The 20,964-nt window shown below is 44.1% G+C and overlaps 1 protein-coding gene across 1 annotated transcript in view; it reads left to right on the top strand.

Moving 5' to 3' along the window:
• Positions 1-20,964, top strand: part of JPH2 (junctophilin 2) — a 155,824-nt gene that overhangs the window by 125,268 nt on the left and 9,592 nt on the right. The window contains exons 3-5 of the mRNA XM_073683073.1: positions 14,388-14,506; positions 15,030-15,946; positions 17,915-17,998. Of these exons, the coding sequence (XP_073539174.1) occupies positions 14,388-14,506; positions 15,030-15,946; positions 17,915-17,995 (1,117 nt within the window). The 3' untranslated portion in view covers positions 17,996-17,998. The remainder of the gene's footprint in view (positions 1-14,387; positions 14,507-15,029; positions 15,947-17,914; positions 17,999-20,964) is intronic.

Below are 20,964 nucleotides of genomic sequence, written 5' to 3' on the forward strand. Positions count from 1 at the left end.
AATAGTGCCAAGTTATACTTTCATTTCTTACTATAAGACCCCGGGTATGGACGTACCTTACTAGGAAATGACTGGCACTTTCACATCATCTTCCTATTCCTGCAACGTTAACTGCAACGGACAAGTGTGATAAGTATTTAAAGGGGTTTTCCCACGAATGAAAGTTCATTTTAATCAATAGATCTTGGAATAATAATAACTTCAACAATTGGATGTGTTTAAATAAAATGTTCCTGTGCTGAAATAATCTTATGAATGTGCCCCTGCTGTGTACTGTGTAATGGCTGTGTCTGAACATACAGGGACATGGTCTGATCATACCACATCTCCTGGGCAGGGGAGGAAGCAAAAGAGAATACAGATATTACAGCGTGGGATCACAGCTGATTCTTTTTGTGAGGTAAAACATTTCCCTGCCTGTTTTCAAACAATGTTTTACTTCAAAGAAAGAATCAGTTACGATCCCATGCTGTAATGTCTATATAATCTTTTGCTTCCTCCTCTGCCCAGGAGATGTGGTATGATCAGACCATGTTCCTGTACGGTCAGACACAGCCATTACACAGTACACAGCAGGAGCACATTTATAAGATTATCTCAGCACAGGAACATTTTATTTAAATACATCCATTTGTGTAACTTATTATTATTTCAAGATCTATTGATTAAAAACAACTTTTGTTTGTGGGAAAACCCCTTTAATGCTTTGGACTTTTAAAATTGTTATATTTCATAAGTTATATAGAATCTCCTCATCTGACAGCCTTTTCTGACCCTGAACTGCTGGAGCAGCTGGGTCTGGCTATACATACCATGCTAGCTATATATAGTATATGCAGTATTTGTAGCAGTAGGGAGCTGGCAGCTGTTGGCTCAGAGGGTGAGAAGAAAAAAGTGGTCTGCAACCTAATGTCTAGTATTTAATGTCTTACCATATAGGAGATTATACGACACTTTTCTATGATTATCATATGCATTTAAATAGGTGGCCTGCTTGGACAATCCCTTGGGTTAGGGCTCCGATTGTTCCACGTGCGAGAAAAACGGACCGATAATTCTGATCAGACTTTGATCAGAGTTGCTCAGAGTGTGGTCAGAAGGTCATCAGTTTTTCTTGTATGTGGAGAAATAAAAAAAAGCAAAAAACATTTGCCCATCTTCTCCATTCTGACAGTCTATGAAAATCGAACACACTCGAAAATCATCCAAGTGCGGTCTGATTTTTTCACCGACTGTCAAAGATCGAAGCCAGGGGGGTCATAACTAAGCCACCCACGCTGTTCTCTTTGGAGCGAACAGCTCTCTGCTGCCCGCTATCGTTCCGGCAATTACACGATTGGCCGATGATTAACGGAGGAGGCCGCAGGCTGTTTGCACTAATAGGTTGTTTATTGGGAAACTAACAGTGAGCGTTTGGTATATGCACCTTCGATTTCAACACCTGGAATATGTGTATATACCCCTGGTACGGTCACTATGAACTTCACAATAACCTAAGAAAGATTATTAGCTGCCACCACCAGTCGTTTTTACAGGCTGACTGGAAGCCTGGTTTCTGGTAGCGTATCACTTCGGGCGCAGTTTATAGAACAAAAGGAACAGAACTATTAAATTTTATATTTAATCCAAAAAAGAGGCAGTGTTTATAAAAATATACAAAAGATTTTACAAAGGGGACAAAACAATACAGCAGATACAATTACATAAAATAAAACAGATAAAAGAATAGAAACTTACTATGTCGATCACAGAGATGATTCAGCTAGCGGATGGAAGCAACCTGATTGAAAATGTCTAGTTAACGGGATCAAGCCTACACTGACATGTATCTTCCTTAGCATTGAACTCAGATCATAATTTTCCTTGATCTTTTATCGGCAGCTGAGTTACACCCAAACACCCCCCCCGTGATGACCTCACGTGGGCTGGGTTGAGGGATGTCCTCAACTATTTAGAATTTTATGAAATCCCCAACGTATGCAATAACTTCACTTTTGAGGATTGCAGAAGTTCGAGATTGCCACCATATTTTTTGTCTGGATTTTACCGTACCCCAGAGATATGACATGGCTGCTGTCAGCGATTTTCCCATTATTGATTTGTGGTCTATAGGCAAGGGTTACAGTTATGAAAAAATATGCATCTTCTTCCTCTATTCGCCCTGAAGCTGAAAATGTATGTCCCATCACTATCAGATTTATACAAACCCCGATATTCCCAATTTTCTTTTGGAGATGGCTGTCTATTGTAAATGTATAACATTTCCTCTGGGGGACAATGTATTTCCTGGGGACAAAAGGCTTCTTCCACTTCACTGTCTATGCGTAAACACATGTACCCTTTTGTTGTCCAACCCCATTAAAAGACTTTTCCTATCTCAATTATAACTCTATTCTAAATCTTTTTGTCTATGCACAATAGACAACCTTATTAGTACTGCTGGGGTCTTTATCTCTAAAAGGAGCTCTTGCATGTTAATTAAGATGATCCAGCTACATTTAATTTCCTGTTGTCCGACTGCTAATCTGTGTGATAGAGGAGGAGGAAGGGAGAGGGGGGTGATTGTCCTTGCACTACAGTGGCTGCTGAGATTTTAATATTTTCTATGACACAGACCCATTGGCTTTCATTGCTGATTTTGATCCGACATGTCTCTGATATTTTCTATGGACCACTCGATCCAAGGAAAAAATCGGACATGTGCATAGTCCAATAGAATATCACAGGTATGAGTGCTATCCGTCAGAAATAAGCTGAACACAGAGTATGCTGCTGCTGAGACTTCCAGCCAGTGATCTGTTGTAATCTGTCCTAGCTCCATGTACTCAGTTATCCTGTAGCGCCACTGCAGGAAAAATTAAAAATTACACAACATTTGTTATAATCAATGGGCTGTTTGTGTAATATATACAAGAGTTACGTCATCTAAAGTAGGTGACACTCTTTCAAGCCATTAAAAGATGAGGGTTTATTCTCTAAGGCAGGAGTGGAGGTACCTCCGGCTATATAATTTTCTCTGGCCCCTGGACAGATTCCCGGAGACTGCAGTGCTTTGGCCGCCGGCCCCGTTTTGCTGGCTGCCGGCCGTTTAATTCCTCTCTTTACTGTAAACAAACCCATGCAATGGTAACTACTGAATGCTGTGGTGCATGCAATGAAGGATTGCATCCTGACGCTGGCTAGTGCCTGTGTGAGCAGAGTTAGCGTGTTCTGAGCTCCCGAACCTCTGATGATGAAGTCAGCAGTCGCAGTGTCTCCTATGTGATACTGTCTCCTATGCAATGTATGCATCAGCCCCACCGTCTCCTATGTAATGTATGTGTGACACCCCAGGGGTCTGGTTGCCACAGTGATAGAGATATTACGTCTGAGAGCAGGTGGGAGGTCCTTTGGTCAGGGATCTTGTGCATGCCACACCTCCTGCCCAGTCTTGGGAGGGGAAGGACTTCCCCTAGATAAACCTGGGGCTGAGGCAGGGTAGGGAGTTCTGAGAGGAGAAGACAGGGAGCAGAGCTGCTCTATGGGCTCTGCTCCACAGGCAGGCCCTGTCCAGGGGCCTGAGCCTGGAGACAAGGAGAGTGGAGACAAGAAGCAGCATAGGAAACAGGAGAGTTCCAAGGAGTCAGGGGCTGGCAGCTGCAGCGCTCGCCCTGACTAAGAAGATTCTTTACCGGACCCGGAGTCCGAGGCTGTGGGGACTAACTTCTACCCAGCAGCAGAATCCGTCAGGCAGGGGATTTCAGGTCCTCTGGCCCAGAAGCCCGAAGGCACGGTCACACGCGTGGGACCAGCACCGCCATCGTGGAGCGGAAGCCATTAGAAGGCCCCGAGTCACCGGCCATACGGGTGAGCACCACACGGTACACTCAGGGACGTGGGCTACTTACATCAGCTTCTAGCAAGGTAGCCAGAAGAGTACAGTCAGTTTGTGAGGCCTACAACTACGCCTGGCCAGGGGAGATCCCATCTGCTCAAAGACTGACCAGGCCCCGTTTGCTAGCAAGTACTCCGGGAGGGTCTATCGTTGTTACCAGTAAAGACCCTGAACTACACCGTACCGTCTCTGAGTGGTTCCTGCTACCCCCATCATCCACGTCGGCTGCCCTGAGGCCATACCCCTCCCGTTGGGGGTTATACTATCACGCTGCACAATCCTACCACCGGCCTCAGCAGTCTGCCCTGCAGCAGCAGCTCCCTGGCTGCACTCAACAGGTGGCGTAGTCATCAACTATTTACTACTAATAGACTGCCGTCTAGTTTGACTCCCTGGGCACGGACCGGGTCACCGCCACGAGACTACAACCCTCCACTGATCCGGCTCCGGGTAGGCTCCCGCATGCGCAACGCAGCGCGACACAGGCCCAGGGGCGCGTCAACTTTGGCGTAGTCGGCAGGATTTCGTGCCCGCAACCACCGGGTACTGCGTGCCTGAAAAAGAGACTTTTCAAACTTACCAGTGGTGAAGATTCCCGCCATCTGTGAAGATTCCCGCCATCCGTGGAGTTTTCCCGCCATCCGGCGCCATCTTCTGCCTTCTTCCCGCCATCCGAGGAGTTTTCCCGCCATCCGGCGCCATCTTCTGCCTTCTTCCCGCCATCCGAGGAGTTTTCCCGCCATCCGGCGCCATCTTGGAGACGCCGCGCGGGAAGAAGAGGGGCGTGGACTCCGAAAGTGCGCGAGAACTGAAGCCCCGCCTCACGTCCGGACGTTGCGTAAGGTCCTGGAAGGAGCCCAGCAGACGCCGACGTCACAGGAGCGCGACGCCAGGTCCTCTACCCCGACGATTGACTGCGGAGCCGCGGCCTACGGAAGAGGATCTACGGAAGGTAGGCCACGGTCCACTAGGAGGGAGGAGGACACCAGGAACGGACAGCAAGATGGCGGACCGACAGCAGACTAAGCTGCCCAGCATCGGCAGTGCCCCAGTCGTCGCCGGCCCCGACCAGCGCCGGGAGAAGACGCGTGACGCAGGAGCGGTCGCGGGAGCAGGTAAGAGGAGTCTCCCTGTCCCGGACGCTGGCAGCGTCAGCCTGCTCCCGGGCCCCCTGGTGGAGCCGCCGATTCCGGGCGCTGCAGACACCGACCTGCTCCAGCCCCCGCAACAAGCCATGCGGCCAAGGCTCTCCAGCCCTGGGCACTACCACCACCAGCCCGCGCCCAGGCCCAAAGTTGCACCCTCTGACCCGGGCGTCATCAACGGCGACCCTCTCCATGCCTGGTCGCAAGGCCTGAACTCCCCAGGTGCAAAAGGACTGTACGCCCTCCACGTTCACCGGCTAACCGAGGAGGAGCTGCAGTATTACCAATACGAGGAAAGCCAAGAGGACCCGGACGGGTCTGAAGCCTACACACAAGAAGGAGCAGGAGGATGCCGTTACTGAAGTACGGTAAAGTGGAACTGTACATAGTTACCCGTAGGGGTACTTGTGTTGCTAATTAAAATATGGTCCCCGTTGGGACAAGTGTGAACTGTTCCCGTGTGTCCCCTATCCTTAACCAGGCTGAGGACTGTGAGCAGCCATCCCATCTCCCCACAGGCTGAGGACTGTGAGCAGCCAATCCTTATCCCCACGGGCCGAGGACTGAGAGCGGCCATATCTTGTAAATATTATGTGTTTCTAGTTATTTTTAGGAAACCTTGGTGGATTTACCGGGAATCCTTGTATATAGTTGGAGCGTAACCCAGGATGGACTAGAGACTGTTAAGGACTCGGGGTAGGACAGACCCCTACCTGGTTACGTCTCCCTGTGTTGGTGAAATGGACACCTTTGCTTTTCTTCAAAGACTGCATCCGGTTGCGGACACGCCGTAACCATCTTATGTGTTTTTCTTATAGTATTGTTATTGTTATACTTTGTTATGTTTTTCTAAAAAATATGTTTAGTCCCGGAGTACTAAATTTCACTAGGGGGGAATGTGACACCCCAGGGGTCTGGTTGCCACAGTGATAGAGATATTACGTCTGAGAGCAGGTGGGAGGTCCTTTGGTCAGGGATCTTGTGCATGCCACACCTCCTGCCCAGTCTTGGGAGGGGAAGGACTTCCCCTAGATAAACCTGGGGCTGAGGCAGGGTAGGGAGTTCTGAGAGGAGAAGACAGGGAGCAGAGCTGCTCTATGGGCTCTGCTCCACAGGCAGGCCCTGTCCAGGGGCCTGAGCCTGGAGACAAGGAGAGTGGAGACAAGAAGCAGCATAGGAAACAGGAGAGTTCCAAGGAGTCAGGGGCTGGCAGCTGCAGCGCTCGCCCTGACTAAGAAGATTCTTTACCGGACCCGGAGTCCGAGGCTGTGGGGACTAACTTCTACCCAGCAGCAGAATCCGTCAGGCAGGGGATTTCAGGTCCTCTGGCCCAGAAGCCCGAAGGCACGGTCACACGCGTGGGACCAGCACCGCCATCGTGGAGCGGAAGCCATTAGAAGGCCCCGAGTCACCGGCCATACGGGTGAGCACCACACGGTACACTCAGGGACGTGGGCTACTTACATCAGCTTCTAGCAAGGTAGCCAGAAGAGTACAGTCAGTTTGTGAGGCCTACAACTACGCCTGGCCAGGGGAGATCCCATCTGCTCAAAGACTGACCAGGCCCCGTTTGCTAGCAAGTACTCCGGGAGGGTCTATCGTTGTTACCAGTAAAGACCCTGAACTACACCGTACCGTCTCTGAGTGGTTCCTGCTACCCCCATCATCCACGTCGGCTGCCCTGAGGCCATACCCCTCCCGTTGGGGGTTATACTATCACGCTGCACAATCCTACCACCGGCCTCAGCGGTCTGCCCTGCAGCAGCAGCTCCCTGGCTGCACTCAACGGGTGGCGTAGTCATCAACTATTTACTACTAATAGACTGCCGTCTAGTTTGACTCCCTGGGCACGGACCGGGTCACCGCCACGAGACTACAACCCTCCACTGATCCGGCTCCGGGTAGGCTCCCGCATGCGCAACGCAGCGCGACACAGGCCCAGGGGCGCGTCATATGCATAAGCCCCAGTGTATCCTATGTGATGTACATATACCAGTCCCAGTGTCTTCTATGTGATGTATACAACAGTCTCAGTGTATCCTATGTGATGTATATATTGCAGACCTCCCATTGCTTGAATTCTATGAATGTAATGTGAGCAGTGATGAATTTCTCACTGAGGAGAACTACAGTGTAATATACAACTGTGTTTGAATGAACTTACTGCTGAGATCAGTTCTTTACAAAACATATTGCAAAGAATCAACTACACTCCAGATTAATGTAAACCTGGAAATGCAGTTGCGAGTAGCAACATCTATGCCACCTAACATCACATGTCTCATAAAAAAGTAGTTTCAGCCATCGCATTAGGGGTGAGTGAATCATTTGACCAACTGTAGCAGGATCATTTTCAAGTTCATAATTTTGTATGGCCTGCAATTGATGGTATAAATATCCAAATCGCCCTTGGCAGAAAAAAGGTATGTGAACATGTGTTATTTTCAGGCCGGTCTCTGAAACTCATCTGTAAAAGTGTGTCCTAAATGCTCAAAAGTCTGTACATATTAATTTCCAAATAAAAATTACTTGCTGCCTCTTGGCTGGACTTTAGAGACTCAGATTTTGCAGTTGGAGGTTCTCCATTTTTCATATTTTCACTGTGTAACGGTTTTGCTCTTTCTGGTAGGCTTTAGGCATTAGGCCTTAGGTAACGTTCACAAAGGCAATACAGTTTTGGTCCAAACACGTGCAGTTTTTATTGCTTTCCACAGGTTGCACAGCACCAATAAAAACTCCTAAACCTAAATCCTCAGCCTTGTTGTAACATCCCTGGCGGCGTGCTGGCATGGCTTTCCATCTCCCACCATGCAAGGCCGCCAACTTACCCACCAGTCCAGGTTGCGCACTGTGTTCCTCTACTTGCTGTGTGCATGTCTCTTGTCTGCAGGCCTAGGGCGGCGGCTCCAGAACCTCATGAGTCTTAAAGGAACAGTGCGCACATTCCAAATGCTTCCTCAGCCTATTGCTGTGAGTCACTGGGTGGTGCCTGAGCAACACTTTCTCTCAGTGTGTTATGTGCAACTGCTGGGTTGCCAGGTCCTGTCCTGTTTCTATCTTGTTCTGTTACCCTGGGGGTTTTATAACCAGGCCTGTTACCTGTGTCCTGTATCTAGCCTGTTTCTGCCACCCTGGGGGCTGAGTACCAAGGCCTTTACCTGTGTCCAGTATCTAGCCTGTTTCCGCCATCCTGGGGGCTGAATGCCCAGGCCCGTACCTGTATCTCATTCCTGTTTCAGTTCCTGTCTGAACAGTGTCCTAGCCCATTACCTGTTTGCCTCTGTATCTGATCCAAGCTGTTACCTCTTGTGTCTGTTCCAGTATCTTTCTTATATCCTGCAGTGTCTGTACCAGAACCTATCTCCTACTTGTCATCTCTGTACTTCTGTTTGTGAGTGTGTCCACTTGCTACTTCATAGTAAGTATCTTGTGTGTATCTGGCTCTGATTGTCCCATTTCCCTGTCCCAGTATCTGTCCTCTGTGTACTAGCTTTCTTCCTGTGCTCTCCTGACCCTGTCTGTTCCATGTGAACAGAGCCCTGTCTTGCCTGGCCGCACCCTGCAGCATTCCTGCCTGGCTGCTCCTGTGGTCCCGCTCCACTTCCTGTCCTTGCCTGCAGTTCCGCTCCACGCTTGCGGTTCCACTTCTGTAACCCAGTCTGTACTGTCAGGCTGTACAGCCTGTCTGCCAGTCTGTCTGTATATCAGCCATGCCCGCCAGTACCTGCCTGTCTGTCTCTATACCAGCCGTGCCTGCCTGTATATCAGCTGTGCCTGCCAGTACCTGCCTGCCTATCTGCAATCTCGCTGGATCTCCCAGACCTTTCAGTCCTCATCTACACACCAGCCGAAACAGCCAGTACCCGCACTATGTGGGTCAACAGCTGTGTGACTGGGGTCTGCCCTGGAGTAGCACCTGGGCCACCTCCCTCGTCCCTCCTCGGGTCGTGGAGTCGTAAAGCTGCCGTGCATCTGGGGTCGGATTGAGCGAGGCCCCTAGTTAAGCCCCTCCAGGCACTCCTCGGTCCGTGGCCCAGTGGGACCACTAACCACGCTCACACTAGAAGATCCAGGCGGGAGCATAACACTTGTCAAAGCACTAAGTAAACAGAACACACCCTGGCTACTCATACACAGCTGAGCTAGCCCCAGTTTGGTCAAACAAAACAGCTATTGTCCATAGCAACCATTGATACTTGAGGTTCTCTGCACACGGCCTGTGCAGGCTTCTCAGAGAGGAATTCTGGCCTGTCTCTCTCTTCAACTTCAATACACATCCAGTCTGGTGCACACGGTCTGTGCATTCCCCAGGTAATACATTCGCCTCTGCTTCAACCAGCAGAAGGACACTCCCTCAGGAGGCTGACACACAATGAACCTACTTCCTGCATCTTAAGAGACACACTGCAGGTGCTTCTAATCAAACACTGCAAAGCTGGGATTTAATCCTGTCCTTCCCAGCTATGCTAAACTTGCTTTTCCTAATACCACCCCACCCTTTTCTCCTCCTCTTTTCTTCTTTCCTTTTCCACCTTTTCTCTCTGTCCTTCCATTTTCTCTTTTTTCCTTCATATAGATATAATTATCTTAATTATCTGCTTACATGTGTTTATTTTCCATTATTATATCTCTCAATAGTTAGGCGAGGTCTACTTGAATATAGAGTATAGAGTTAAACCACTTTAAGTCCACTTGATTTTTGCTGCTGCAATTCTACCTTGCCCACTTACAATGTATTCCTTGCCTATATGCTCTTTTACAATACTTTTTGTTTCTCTATTTTTTGCTATTTTATGTTTGTATTACAAATTTGTTCTTGTTTTTGATGTTATCTCTAATTCTAATAAAAATCAGATAGAAGGTGAAAACGACTTGCTGTTCATATGTTCAGGCTTTTGAGCCAAGTGGTTAAAAAAAAGTGAGGCGTCTTCAGCTCTGAAGACAATCTATACTTTGTCAATTGGAAGGCTTAAAACATGTCCGGATGTCTCTTTGAGCATTTTTGCTTGAAAAAAAATTAGTGGTTTCTTCGTTGCTCAATGGTGTTACATTTTTTGGGGGAAAACACAAGGTGAAAAAGGTTCTACGAAAACACTAGCAAAGTGCAAAAAAACAAAACAAAAAACAACTGCCAAAACCATTGAAAAAGCACACAAGAAACAACCAAAAATAAAGCTATAGAAGAGCATCAGGAAAAAAATGCCAGTGTTCCTTAAAGCATCTTCCTCTTGAAAAACTCAGGTTCTCCTACATTTTATCTGCTGCTAATCTACCTGTTCTCTGAATGCTGAACCCTGTATAACCTCGCCCACATCACTGATTGCAGCTTTCTGTGTACATGGTGCATAGGCAGAAATCTGCCAGTCAGTGGTGGGGGCAGAGTTATACAGAGCTCAGTAATATAGGACTACATGGCACGAGAATACTGGTCCTCTAGGAATAATCTCCTGCTGATAAAACAGTGATTTTATCAAAACTACAGCAAACAGCCCAGCAAGTGCCACATAGTTTGAATCAGGGTATCGGCCTATACATTATGCTGCTCTTTGGTTAGATGGCAACAAGCTGGTGACAGATTCCCTTTAATATTCAGCTTGTGTCTAAAAAATAATTAAACTATAACCATAATCATTTTTGGAGGGCTGAGATAAATAACCTTTTAATGTTCAGGCTGATTGAATCACCTTAAATCAAGCCATTCTATTGATTTATTTCATGGCTAGATCCCTTAGGTCTGTCCCTTTCAATTTAATGTGCTATATATTATAGCGAGTGTTTAGAAAATCTCGTAAATTTCTTCCCGGTCTCTATTATAAGCAGTTGTTCCCAGTAACAGCAGCAATGTATATATATATATATCTGTCACCGGAGCCCCGTTCCATCTGTGCGTGTTGCCGGGTGAGATTTCTTAATCTATATTTTTTTTCAAGATCCAGTTACAGTAGTTTAGCAAAATCAGCCAGATAAGCACAGAACTGGAGAAATGTGAGTGAAGAAAAATGTAATTAATCTAGCATATGTCGGATGGCTGTGACACGGGATTACTGGAAAGTCCACATTATAAAATTTACAGTTGAAACCAGAAGTTTACATACACTATATAAAAAGACACATGCATTTTTTTCTCAATATCTAACATGAAAACAGAATAAACCTTTCCTGTTTTAGGTCAATTAGGATTACCATAATTTTTAATATTAGACAAATGCCAGAATAATGAGAGCGAGAGAATGTTTTAAGGCATTTTTATTAGTTACTGCAAAGTCAAAAGTTTACATACATTTCATTAGTATTTGGTTCCATTGCCCTTAAACTGAATGACTTGGGTCAAACTTTTGGGATATCCTTCCACAAGCTTCTCATACAAGTTTTTCGGAATTTGGGCACATTCCTCTTGACAAAACTGGTGTAACTGATCCACCTGTCTTTTCAGCTTTGCCCATAAATTTTCAATAGGATTGAGATCAGGGCTTTGTGATGGCCACTCCAAAACATTGACTTTGTTATCCTTAAGCCACTTTGTTACCATTTTGGCAGTATCCTTCGGGTCATTGTCCATTTGGAAGACCCATTTCCGCCCAAGCTTTAACTTCCTGGCTGACCTCTTAAGATGTTGCTCCAGTATTGCCACATAATCATCTTTTCTCATGATGCCATCTATTTTATGAAGTGCACCAGTCCCTCCTGCAGAAAAACAACCCCACAATATTATGCTGCCACCCTCGTGTTTCACAGTTGGGATGGTGATTTTAGGCTTCCAAGCTTCTCCCTTTTTCCTCCAAATGTAACGATGGTCATTATGCCCAAAAAGTTCAATTTAGTTTCATCAGACCACAGGACATGTCTGCAAAAATTAAGGTCTTTCTTCCTTTGTGCATTTGCAAACATTAATCTGGCTTTTTTATGTTTCTTTTGGAGTAATGGCTTCTTCCTGGCAGAGTGGCCTTTCAGCCCGCGCTGATACAGTACTCGTTTCACTGTGGATATTGACAGAATCTTACAAGCTTTCGCCATCATCTTCACAAGGTCTTTTGCTTTTGTCCTTGGGTTGATATGCACTTTGGATCAAAGCATGTTCATCTCTGGGACTCAGAACCCGTCTCCTTCCTGAGTGGTCTTGTTTGTACTTGCATATAATTGTTTGTACAGATGAACGAGGCACCTTCAGGTATTTTGAAATTGTACCCAATGAGGAGCCAGACTTGTGTAAGTCCACAATTCTCTTCCTGATATCTTGGCTGATTTCTTTAGACTTTCCCATGATGCTACACAAAGAAGCAGTGTGTTTCAGGTGTGCATTAAAATACATCCACATGTGTGTCTCTTATTAACTCAGATGTTGCCAAAAAAAATCAGAAACTTCCAAACACATGACATCATCACATGGGCAGTCCAGAAATGTTTAAAGGCATAGTAATCTTAGTGTATGTAAACTTTTGACTTTGCAGTAAGTAATAAAAATGCCTTAAAACATTCTCTCTCTCTCATTATTCTGGCATTTGGCAAATCTTAAAAATTATGGTAATCCTAATTGACCTAAAATGTGAAAGGTTTATTATGATTTCATGTCAGATATTGACAAAAACATGCATATGTGTCTTTTTATATAGTGTGTGTAAACTTCTGGTTTCAACTGTATATACACACTCACAATGTTTTCTGTCTATATATCTATATATCTATCTTGAGAAAATTGATGGACTGAAACTGGACAAATAAAATCCCACTGCTTGTTATTTTGGAGAGATAATTAACTCAATTTTTGTTGCATTACCTAGAGAACCAGGATTTGAAAGCTTGCACTCATTTATATTCATTCACAGTGTTGCTTCAATTTTTCAGTTTTTGTCTATCTATCTATCTACGATGAAAGAAGGCAGGCAGCACTCCAAAATTTTCTTGTGAAAAAAATAGGTGGACTTTCTTAGCCAGGTGTGGCAACGTTTCGGTTGTGAACAACCTTTATGATAAACGTTGTTCACAACCGAAACGTCGCAACCCAGGGTAATACAGTCCATCTATTTTTTCACAAGAAAATTTTGGAGCGCTGCCTGCCTTCTTTCATCGTATTACTACTACAAATGGATATTTGTTTGGGGGCCTTGCAACCTGGACTCTGAATATACGGTGCTGTTCCAATTTTGTTCTCTATCTATCTATCTATCTATCTATCTATCTATCTATCTAATGTCTGACTAATGATATTTTATTAATTTTCTATTGCTATCTACCTATTGTAGTGCGGCGGTGTTCACACAGTGCGATTTAATAGACAGTGACCCAAGAATGTCCAACTTAAAGTTTTTATTGTCCAAAAAACTCACACTGTGAAGGCTGCTTTATCCTCTGGATCGCAGCCGGGTTGTCCCCAATAGTCCGTACAAACAAAACACCTTTGGCGTGGGCGATTGCACCGCCGTATCACTCTGAGGTGTGGCAGAAGCTTTGCCTTCCTGGGTCTCTGTGTTCCCTTCACATAGGCCTCTATAGCACAGAGCCTCCTGCTCTGCAGCTTGCAAACCAAACACTGACACACCCAAACCTTTGCTGCAGGTTTTTAAATGAAAACTGTGGACATGAGCCACATGCAAGACCCGGGCTGGAGGGAGTGGACCGCCCCACTGCTACCCTGTAGTCTACTCCAAGAATAAAAGCCCATGCCGAATTTTACTAAATCTGCCATGGTTAAATAGCTTGACCAAGTCCAAACTTACTTTTATTCTGCACTGCAACCACAGCTCTGTCTGTGACTGCAATGCACTCCAGCAGGATCAATACGCTTCTATGCGCATCCTGGGGGATACATACCGTCCCTTGCATATAATTCCCCTCACTGCCTCACACCATACAGACTAACTATAACTGAAAATCCACTCCGTACATATAAATTGGGTGTTTCTGTAGCATTCACATGGATTTATGCAAGCCCCATTTAGATACATGAAACAGTTGCAGAAGTTTCCGCAGGTTAACTGTAAACTAATACATTCATAGTGAACTACGGTATATATTTTGGCCATTTTCATATGGACATATACAGGCTTGGGCACAAACAGAAGAGGGCCCCTGTGCAAGAAGAATATATGGCCCCTTTGCAACCCAAACAATGTGTCTGGGACAAAAGATGTTTGTACTTTTGGAGATGGAGGTGGGTCTCCTTACCTCTTAGGCTCCTCTGCGGCTGCACTGTTTGCACTAATAATATGTCTGACCCTGGGCATATATACGGTAGGTGTATTAGATATCCTATAATGCTAAGGTAACAGTCTCATCCATCCCTATTAATTGTAATCTAGATTAGAAGGCAATATAAAATTAGGGATAAATACGTCCACACTGATGTTATATATAATGTTTTTCTTTCTTAGGACAGCTCATGCCAAAGCCAAAGCAGACGGAGCTGAGCAAGCAGCACAAGCAGCAAACAACGAGTCCAGCATTTCAAGAACTATGGCACGAGAGCTCTCTCCAGACTTCTACCAGCCAGGTACATGACATATATCATGCTTTAAAACCCCTTCTTGCTATATGCAACTTTTATACTAAGGGTTTTATGTGCCTCAGGGGTTCCTTTGCTTTTTGACAATAGTACATTACTATCAGACAGCCCCATACATGTAGTGCATACATTTACAGTGAATATTGCCAAGGGGTTAATAGAAAGGGAATACCTTTTTTTAGGGCCTTCCCCTATTAGCCAGAAAAAACTATAAAAGGTATAGGACCAGACATGTCCATGCATTACTTCCCTTTGATTTATTTCATTAGGGATTGTGTAAAGCTTCTTGACACCTGTAGGGGCTCTGCAGGGAAATTGAACACTTGCTGCTGGATTCCCATATAGATTAAATCTGTACTGTTGGATGCCGTGGGATTAGTTTAACAAGGAGGGAGCATTTACGTTGTCCAAAGTATGAATTCGATTAAGCTGTAATACCAGACACAAGCTATAAATTTAGGTTTCTCATACAATAAGTCAACTGCTAATAAATATGCTGTATTTACTTTAGGGCCAGAATACATAAAAAGAAAGCTAATGCAAGAAATCATAGAAAATGCGGAACCAATGGAACTGAAAGAACAAGCCAGTGCTGCCAATGAAGAGCCACCTGCAGAAACGCCATCTGAAAGTCCTCAAGTCCCAGATAAGCAATCAACTTCAGTAGATGTTTCTCCAGTACGAACCCCATCCCCACCATTGGCTGCGACTCCACCAGATGCCAAGAGACTTAGGACAAGCTCCCAAAAGGAAAAGTTATTAACTCCAGGGAACTGGAATGGGGATCATACTCGGAGAAGTCAAGCTGCATCCCCATCTAACAGCCCATCCAAGCCAAGTAACCAAGATGTGACCAGCAAATTTGAAAGCCAGATGAAACCACTTCAACGGTTGGGAAACAAGTCATCCAATTCAGATGTTGAGTTTCACAAGGGCTATCACAGCTATGCTGTGCGGACCTCCCCAGTGACTCCTCCACCGGATTATGAGGAAAAAGCATTCCCATCACCAGAAGCACCAACCAAGTCAAAAACTCCTGATTTAAAGGAAGACAAGAAGGACATTTTACCTTCGCAAAAACTACAAGAACAGAAGGCTGCTATTGAACCCCCCAAAAAAGAGATCAAAGCTAAACCCAGTGAAGACAATAGGCTGGATGTGACAGTTTTAGAAGCCAAGAGTGAGACCAAGAATGTACAGAAATATGAGCCCAAAACTATACAGAAGACTGAACCAAAGGTTGGACAGAAAGCAGCTCCTGCTAAAGCAGAGCCAAAAGTTCCACCAAAAGCTGCTGCTCCAAAACCTGAACCCAAAGCTCCAGCCAAGACTGAATCAAAGGCTTTGGCTAAGTTTGAACCTAAGAGCTTGCTTAAAAAGGGTGCCCAAGCTGCAGCTGCTGAAAAACAAGAAGAAGAAATTGAAGCGGTAGGCATGATAAATGGCATGTGATTCAGTTTAAAAGGGGCAAAGACTAAGAGATCTGGCTTGCAGTTAGCAGGCATTGAGGTGAAACATTCTTCAATTTGTGGTATGACGCTCCAAACCCACTGCAAAGGGAATAGAGTTCATTGCCAAAATTGAAAGTTATCCCCTATCCATAGGACAGGGAATAATTTACTGATCACCAGGGGTCCTTCTGGTAGGACCCCCAGCTATCCTTAAAATAGGACTCTGGATCCCTAGAATGGCCATGAAAAGCTCCATCTGAAATGGAGCGGCGGTTTGTATGGTTGACCTCCTATTTACAAATTATCCAAAGGGAAAAAATTACCACCCTTCCACCTTTTAAAATTTCACTTTTATTTACACTAGTTAAAACCTATACTTTGCTACATCAACAAAAATATACCTTAAAAGTATCTGTTAATCACTCCCTATATACTTAAATATTCATTTGTATGTCTTCATTGCCATTCATGGCAACATAGTAATGTCATGAAGTCCCAATCTTAAAAATTCCCTAACAAAGTCCTCCGTTATATTTTGCCATGACATGGCTTTATCAAGGGGCTCCAGGGCTATAGCTATGAGCCCCTTGATAAAGCCACTTCATGGTGAAACATGTCGGATAATTTTAATGCTCTAAGGTAGAATAGGGAAGTAAAGATTTGTTAGCGTTTCTTTACACATAACTTTATAGCAGAAACATTATGTACACTGTCTGTAGCCCACTCATATGCACAACACTACTGCATGTACAATACTCACACACTCAACTATGCTACATACATACACAGCTCTACTATATACAATTCTGCTACATGCACACACACACAACTCTATACATCAGCACACACAGCTCAGCTACATCAACTCATAGCTCCCTGACTATAAGATGCACAAATGTTTTTCCTCAAAATATGGAAATTGTCTAAGACTGCCAGAGAAAGTCAAATGCTGTACCTCTTCAGCTTAGGAGCCAGAGTCTCATTATTAGGATCTTTGGTGGTCCCAGAGGTTGAAATCCCTTTAATAGACAAAATTCTGCCTGCCTGTACCTGAGAAGTATATGGCATACTAGCTAATTATTATGGTAAGTTTAATGCACATTTTGAAAGCTGCTAGCTTTTAAGCTTCCATCTAGTTGTCCAGGTATAGCATGACAGTCTGCAATTGCCATTTTGACTGCAGACTTGTGAATCTTTACATCACGCACAGGGTACGCTGTCAGGATTCTCTGGTGCTGGTGGCGAGACCAGATGCTCATGTAACCGCAAATATGCAATTTGTATACTTCCAGTCAGATTCTGACATGTGTGGATTCACTCAATTCATTTGCACTGAGCAAGGCCACACGCCTAGTCGGAATGTGGCTAGGAGCATGCATATTGCATACGTGCTGTCACAAGAACACTCAGTCTTGCCGTTGGCACCGCAGAATTATAACAGTGCGCACTGTTCATGATGAATAGATTCACAACCTTCAGTGACTTTTGAGCCAAACCTGGACAACCCCTTTAATACTGTTGCATAGAATAGGTTATTTTTCATGTGGTCCTCCATTGGGGAATTTTGTGCTTTTTTTCCCCAGTATTTTATTATGTATTTATTACCCTAATAAAAGTTATATTTTATGAGATTTATACGCACCATTTTGCTCTTTTCTTGGTAATTTGCATATGGGGTGTGTTTCCAGCTATTCTCGATGCGTATTTGCATGCTCTTTTCATGTCGGCCCTTTAATACTGTGTAAACATTATTTGGAACATCATATAGAAAAAGCTTTGATCACTATTTTAATCTATGTAGATAAAAAATGATGATCAAGGGTGGACATTTATTTGCAGAGTAAAATGTAAATATGTGGTTATAAATATATCTCTGTCTATTTCTATGCCAAGTACTTTTTATAATATTCAGTTCAGGTTACTAATTTTGCCATCTGTATTGCAGAGACCTGATACAATTATGATCTGCATGGTAATATTGCTGAATATTGGCCTGTCTATCCTATTCGTACATCTACTGACATGAAGAGTAAGTATTATCTTCCAGGGTAAAGAATTAGGACACCTTTCATGTTTAAGTAATTTCTAAGTAATTTTACACATTAAAATACTAACTTCTCGAAATAAGGATAATTTTTTCTGGGTTGTCCTGTATAAATATCTAATGTTAAACCCTAACCACTTTCAAAATTTACTTTATTATAAAGTTCCCTACCATTCTCCCAGTACAGCCAATCCCTGTATCAGCTTATTTGCTTTTTTCCCTTGATATTCCGTTTGAGACCTAGGTTTCACTGGGTACTCGGAAATGGGCCATCATCAGGAGTATGTCCCAGCAATCACATTACCGGGGAATGACCACTGAACCCCTAATAACGTCCCATTTTAGGATCCACAGTGAATACTGGTACGCGAACGGACCCTCATAGGAAGTAAAGTAAGAACATGAGTATAGAGATTAGCTGTATAGGGAACACAGTAAGGAATTTTCATATAATGCAAATTACAAAAGTGGTTAGGGCTTAAAAATTTATATTTATACAGGGCATTTTAGGTATCGGACCACCCCTTTAAGTTAATAAAATTACTTTAGGATTTCTTACTGTTGGCAGCGGATTCATTTCTGTACTGTCCAGCCATTCAATAGTAAATATACAGTACAGACCAAAAGTTTGGACATACCATCTCATTTAAAGATTTTTCTGTATTTTCATGACTTTGAAAATTGTACATTCACACTGAAGGCATCAAAACTATGAATTAACACATGTGGAATTATATACTTAACAAAAAAGTGTGAAACAACTTTGAAAGTGTCCCCAAGTGCAGTTGCAAAAACCATCAAGCGCTACAAAGAAACTGGCTCACATGAGGACCGCCCCAGGAAAGGAAGACCAAGATTCACCTCTGCTTCTGAGGATAAGTTTATCCGAGTCACCAGCCTCAGAAATCGCAGGTTAACAGCAGCTCAGATTAGAGACCAGGTCAATGCCACACAGAGTTCTAGCAGCAGACACATCTCTACAACAACTGTTAAGAGGAGACTTTGTGCAGCAGGCCTTCATGGTAAAATAGCTGCTAGAAAACCACTGCTAAGGACAGGCAACAAGCAGAAGAGACAAGTTTGGGCTAAAGAACACAAGGAATGGACATTAGACTAGTGGAAATCTGTGCTTTGGTCTGATGAGTCCAAATTTGAGATCTTTGGTTCCAACCACCGTGCCTTTGTGCGACGCATAAAAGGTGAACGGATGGACTCTACATGCCTGGTTCCCACCGTGAAGCATGGAGGAGGAGGTGTGATGGTGTGGGGGTGCTTTGCTGGTGACACTGTTGGGAATTTATTCAAAATTGAAGGCATACTGAACCAGCATGGCTACCACAGCATCTTGCAGCGGCATGCTATTCCATCCGGTTTGCGTTTAGTTGGACCATTATTTATTTTTCAACAGGACAATGATCCCAAACACACCTCCAGGCTGTGTAAGGGCTATTTGACTAAAATGGAGAGTGATGGGGTGCTACGCCAGAAGACCTGGCCTCCACAGTCACCAGACCTGAACACAGTCGAGATGGTTTGGGGTGAGCTGGACCGCAGAGTGAAGGCAAAAGGGCCAACAAGTGCTAAGCATCTCTGGGAACTCCTTCAAGATTGTTGGAAGACCATTTCGAGTGACTACCTCTTGAAGCTCATCAAGAGAATGCCAAGAGTGTGCAAAGCAGTCATCAAAGCAAAAGGTGGCTACTTTGAAGAACCTAGAATATAAGACATATTTTCAGTTGTTTCACACTTTTTTGTTAACACGCGTGGAATTATATACTTAATTCATAGTTTTGATGCCTTCAGTGTGAATGTACAATTTTCATAGTAATGAAAATACACAAAAATCTTTAAATGAGGTGTGTCCAAACTTTTGGTCTGTACTGTATGTTTATTCAGGAACAAAGATAACACAGCTTACAACTGGTATTTCTGATAGCTTAAGATCTTAGCCCCTTGTCTGTCAGCTTGCAAAGTGAAAGTCAAACTGTGCTTCAGCTACACACACAGTGAGTGAACAGGAACTTCCTGTTTTTTTTTTTGTTTTATTAAAGGTGCTTTACTGACAATATAACGCGATTGCTCGAGACAGATACTCTTGCACAATTAAACAGTAGTAAATAGTAATTGATGTAATATATACAATAACATGCATTATTCCAACACCAACACTCTACAACCACTTATCCTGTTAGTCCCATAGTGATTCTGAATTCATCAAATTTGGCTCTTGGAAGTGGCTTTGTCATAACATCAGCTATTATCTGGTCAGTCTACCAATAAGCAAACTCAATTATGCCACATTCTATCAAATCACGCAGGTGATTTAACATCAATGTGTTTGGTTCTTGCAATAATCTTCTCACTGCATACAAGTTTAATGCATCCTTGGTTGTCTTCGTAAATCACCGTCGGTTGAATTGATAGCTTACCAAGCTCGCCTAATTGGTTTAACCAAATGACTTCTTGACTTGAGTGGGCTGCAGACACATACTCTGCTTTTGGAGATGACAAGGCTACAGACATCTGTTTTCTCCTAGACCAAGAAGTCAAATTTTCTCCAAGTTTGAACAAATAGTCGCTTGTCGATTTATGATCACTTAAGTCACCAGCTCTGTCTGCATCCACATAGCCTGTGGGTTTTAGATATCCTGTTGCAGATATCCTTAAATTTATGTCTTGAGTCTCTTTCAAATATCGAAGAATTCGCTTATCGGCATTTCAGTCCTTTTTGGCCCGGTTTCTCCACATATCTGCAGAGAATTCCAATTGTTGCTGCGATATCCGTTCGAATCATTGTAGCTATGTATAGAAGTGCCGCCACTGCCTGTCTGTATTTCTCATTGCTAGGTAACAGGTCATCATCTCCTTCCAACTTTAAGTAGGATGGTTCCATTGGGGTTGATATACCTTTGGCTTCTGACATTCCAAACTGATGCAGAATTGAGTTGATT

Source organism: Phyllobates terribilis, unplaced genomic scaffold, assembly GCF_046119375.1.
Source record: "Phyllobates terribilis strain yellow unplaced genomic scaffold, ASM4611937v1 Scaffold_5__5_contigs__length_657084704, whole genome shotgun sequence".
Classification (NCBI taxonomy): Eukaryota; Metazoa; Chordata; class Amphibia; order Anura; family Dendrobatidae; genus Phyllobates; species Phyllobates terribilis.